This window comes from Phalaenopsis equestris, unplaced genomic scaffold (genome assembly GCF_001263595.1).
Source record: "Phalaenopsis equestris unplaced genomic scaffold, ASM126359v1 Scaffold000154, whole genome shotgun sequence".
NCBI classification, from domain to species: Eukaryota; Viridiplantae; Streptophyta; class Magnoliopsida; order Asparagales; family Orchidaceae; genus Phalaenopsis; species Phalaenopsis equestris.
The window spans coordinates 604,539-608,274 of record NW_018164596.1 but is presented as its reverse complement, the minus strand read 5'-3'; the positions used below and the strand labels follow the sequence as shown (position 1 = coordinate 608,274).

At 35.1% G+C, this 3,736-nt stretch overlaps 1 protein-coding gene across 2 annotated transcripts in view; it reads right to left on the bottom strand.

The window, feature by feature from the left end:
- LOC110021957 (cyclin-dependent kinase E-1) overlaps window positions 1–3,736 on the bottom strand; it is a 62,778-nt gene that overhangs the window by 35,313 nt on the left and 23,729 nt on the right. For both annotated transcript variants that reach the window (XM_020720690.1, XM_020720691.1), the window contains exons 3-5: window positions 1,409–1,512; window positions 1,208–1,250; window positions 1,020–1,118 (exon numbers count right to left, since the gene is read on the bottom strand). In XM_020720690.1, coding sequence (XP_020576349.1) covers window positions 1,020–1,118; window positions 1,208–1,250; window positions 1,409–1,512 — 246 coding nt within the window. The remainder of the gene's footprint in view (window positions 1–1,019; window positions 1,119–1,207; window positions 1,251–1,408; window positions 1,513–3,736) is intronic.

Here is a 3,736-nt window from a genome sequence, read left to right as displayed (position 1 = left end):
CAAGGACCGGACGACTGCAAATTCTTCAGGTGGGCCGACAGTGGAACTATTTCTACGTGCTCCCAATTGGACACAACTGCTAGGAGTTCAACAGTGCCACAACAAGAGAACGCCACATGCGGTTCGAGTTCTTCAGTTTCTAGAATATCGCAGTTGGACAAGTTTGCTCGGGGTTTTGGAGTGTCAGATGCAGGTGGCATGGGTCGTGATATGTTGCTACATTATAAAGTCAACATTATCATATTTCTACTGTTCATTTTAACAAGTTATTTTTTTTTCTTTATGGGCTCTTATTATACTATGTAGTAGTATGTACATGTGTGTTTGACTTTTGTATGTGTAACATATTCGTTTGATATGATCGGATATGCTGTAGTTATTTGAATATAACTCAATTTTTTGGTATTTTCTTCTCTGAATATTTATCTTTAATTTTGTTTAGAGAAGAATAGATTCTGCTGCACAGATTGTACATTTAAAGAAAAATAACTTCCAAATAAGCTGTTTACAAAACGCACTAACCAAACAGCTAAACTGCTTATTCAGAACAGGGGCAAAAAGGTCAATTTTTCACAATCAGCTGTTTTCCATAAGCGTCAACCAAACAGCCAGACAGCTTATCCGGATCAGCTGCTCATCAGCAGATTATCAGGATAAGCTGCTTATCAGCAAAAGCTGGATAAGCTGCAGCTGCCCCAAACAGACCCTAAGTAGCTACATATAATATTCTAGCAAACTTCAATTTACAGCGAATGACCGGTTTAACTAGTTTACATGTTAGGCTTCATTCTACCTACAAAACTAAGAAAAAAAAAATGGTGTAGCCAGAGATTGCCTTAATCAAAAAGAAATAATACCCAAGGAAAACAAAGATACGGAGATAAAAAGATAATAAGTTCAAAATCAAGAAAATAAAAAAACCAAGTTAATGGTTAGGTAAAAAATTAAATACAAGATTTTTTCTCAAGTCTGCTTCCCAAAATGCTAATTTTGATAGCAATGGAACCCAGAATCCTTACCCCATTCTCATAAAGAGCCTTCAAGGGAGCTTGGTAAATCCTAGCAAGTCCAAAATCAGCAATCTTTACAACTCCTTGTTCCTCCCCTTCACCCATCACCTGACTTAAGTAGATCAAAATAAATGACTGCCAGTATTTAGAGAAAAAAAAATGAGCATGCACCAAAATGATAAGCTGCTAGAACAAACCAATATATTAGAAGGCTTGAGATCACGATGAATAATCCAATTGCTGCAGCCAAAGATTTGAATGAAGCTTAGTTATCAAAAAGGAATAATTCATCTAATGAACACATAACCACATCTAACCAAAAACATATTAGTTGAATCCTACTCTTGTTATGACTACACATACAAAATATGAATATGCAAACACATGACAAATCCCACCTGTGCAGATAGTTCAGCCCATTTAGCAGCTGCCAGAGCAATGACTTGACAGTATACTGATTAATAGAATGGTTAAGCTTCTCACGATGATATCTTATGATTTCCTGCAACATGGAGTGCGCTGGGTGATAGATTGCAGCAAATACACAATGTTGAAGAAAATAATGCACATGCCTCGCCTTCGTAAGATATAGGGCTAGAAAACAGCCACTCAGCTAGTAAGAAAATAGTCGCCCTTAGTTATAAGCCAAATGAGCACAGCTTGAAAAGAAAATAGTATGAATACAACTGTTTGAACATATCTGCATAGACACATTAAAAAGATAATGCCCCAAAGATCCAGGAAAAGCCTTGTACTGCTCTTCACAGGATCCAAAAACCCTGATACCCCTATCTCAGTTTTATATTTACCGCGTCCTGTACCACTCACAATCAATTTAATTAGTGTCATGCTCTGCCAACTACAGAATTTTATCATGACATGCCATATTACACAACTTGTAGTGAAATCAAGTTATCAAATATGTTTATGGAATCCTAATGTATAAGCATTTCCAAGCAAAATGCTGCGAATTGTAATAGGAAATCCCGCATATTTAAAGCACATTGTTAAGTAATTAAAAGATGCCCACACAAAGAAAAGCTAAAGTTACACTGATTGAATTGGACTATGGCATGAGAAAAATTGGGGATCTCGAATCCATCGAGAAGAATGTGAGAGAAAGAGAGAGAATAAAATTAGCTTGCAATTGCTCAATATTCAAGCCTGTCAACACACAAGCCTCCCTTATAAAAGGATTGAGCAACTACAGGAAAGCACAAACAAAGAAAGTAATTCAAGAGAAAAAAAGATGAATCAATTGGGATCTTTGATAAACATGAATATGAAAGAATTTGCTAAAATCAGATCATTTCAGTACAAAACAAAATTAAAAAAGCAATATTTCACAAGTGGTTTGAATGACATATCAAATACTGATGAAATGGTGCTTTTTGTTGATGTTGTGTTGCATTATCCCCTCCTGAGAAAAAGAACTCTTTGCTTGAGGGTGTAGACCAAGATAGTCCTCTAATAGAGTAGAGGCGACACACCGTAGCTCTTTAATAGACAGCAAAGTATCTACAGCATATGGGAGAAACTACCAGAAAATAAAAATTGTGTTGTCCTGTAGAGCCAGTAATGATATTATCAATGATGATCTACTCCAAATCACCTATAAATGGCAAGGCGGGAATACTAGCGATCAATGTTAGAGAAACCTCATCTGCACTAACATTAATGGGCAATACAGTGAGGTTCAAAATTTTCTACAAATGATTTCTTCAGTATTGAAAACAATACTAATATGGCAGTTAAATGAATCAACAAAATAAGCATTATATCCTTTTTTTCTGAATTTTAAAGGGACCAAGAGAATGAGCATAGAGTTTCTTCAAAGACTTGATGGGAGAGAGTTCTAAATGCACCCAATCCAAACATGATCTCCTGGATGAAATTTGCAAAATATTTTGATTAACATTAGCAAAAAAGTGTACACATTTCAGTTTGTAAAACAATATAACTTTTTACATGAGTATGCAATTTATGCCTATATTCAAAAAAACTAAAGGAAAACAAAAAATAGTATAGGTGGTAGCCTGGTAGGTAAAGTCATAAGCCCGGTGAGGAAGCAAGGTCTTGTACCAGAAATAATTCAAAGAAGCTACCAGTAATTTGCAAAAAATTTTGATTAAAATTAGCAAAAAAACGTACACATTTCAGTTTGTAAGACAGTATAACTTTTTATATCAGCATGCAATTTATGCCTATATTCAGTAAAACTAAAAGAAAACAAAAAATAGTATACGCGGTACCCTGGTAGGTACAGTGATAAGCCCGGTGAGAAGAGCATGGTCTTGTACCAGAAAAAATTTAAAGAAGTATCCAGTAATTCTATTTGGAGCGAAATTATAAGCAACTTGAGATATACAACAACAACAAAGCCTTCATCCCACTACGTGGGGTCGGCTAGTGTAAAGTCACTCATTCACCTAATCATTCTCATCTCGGCAACACTTAACTTAGTATTATGTTTCTCTTTTAAAGGCCAACATTCAGCGCCACAAAGCATTGCAAGTCTCACCATCTTATAAAATTTTCCTTACAGTATAAGCAGAACATTTCTATCACACAAAAGGCCAGAAGCATTCCTCCACTTCAACCAACCAACTTTCAACCAACCAACTTGAATTTTAATAATAGGTAAATACATACCACTCAATACATAATGTATTTACATAGCTAACCTCTATGCTTCAATTTTTATAAAGATTTCATATTTTAATAAT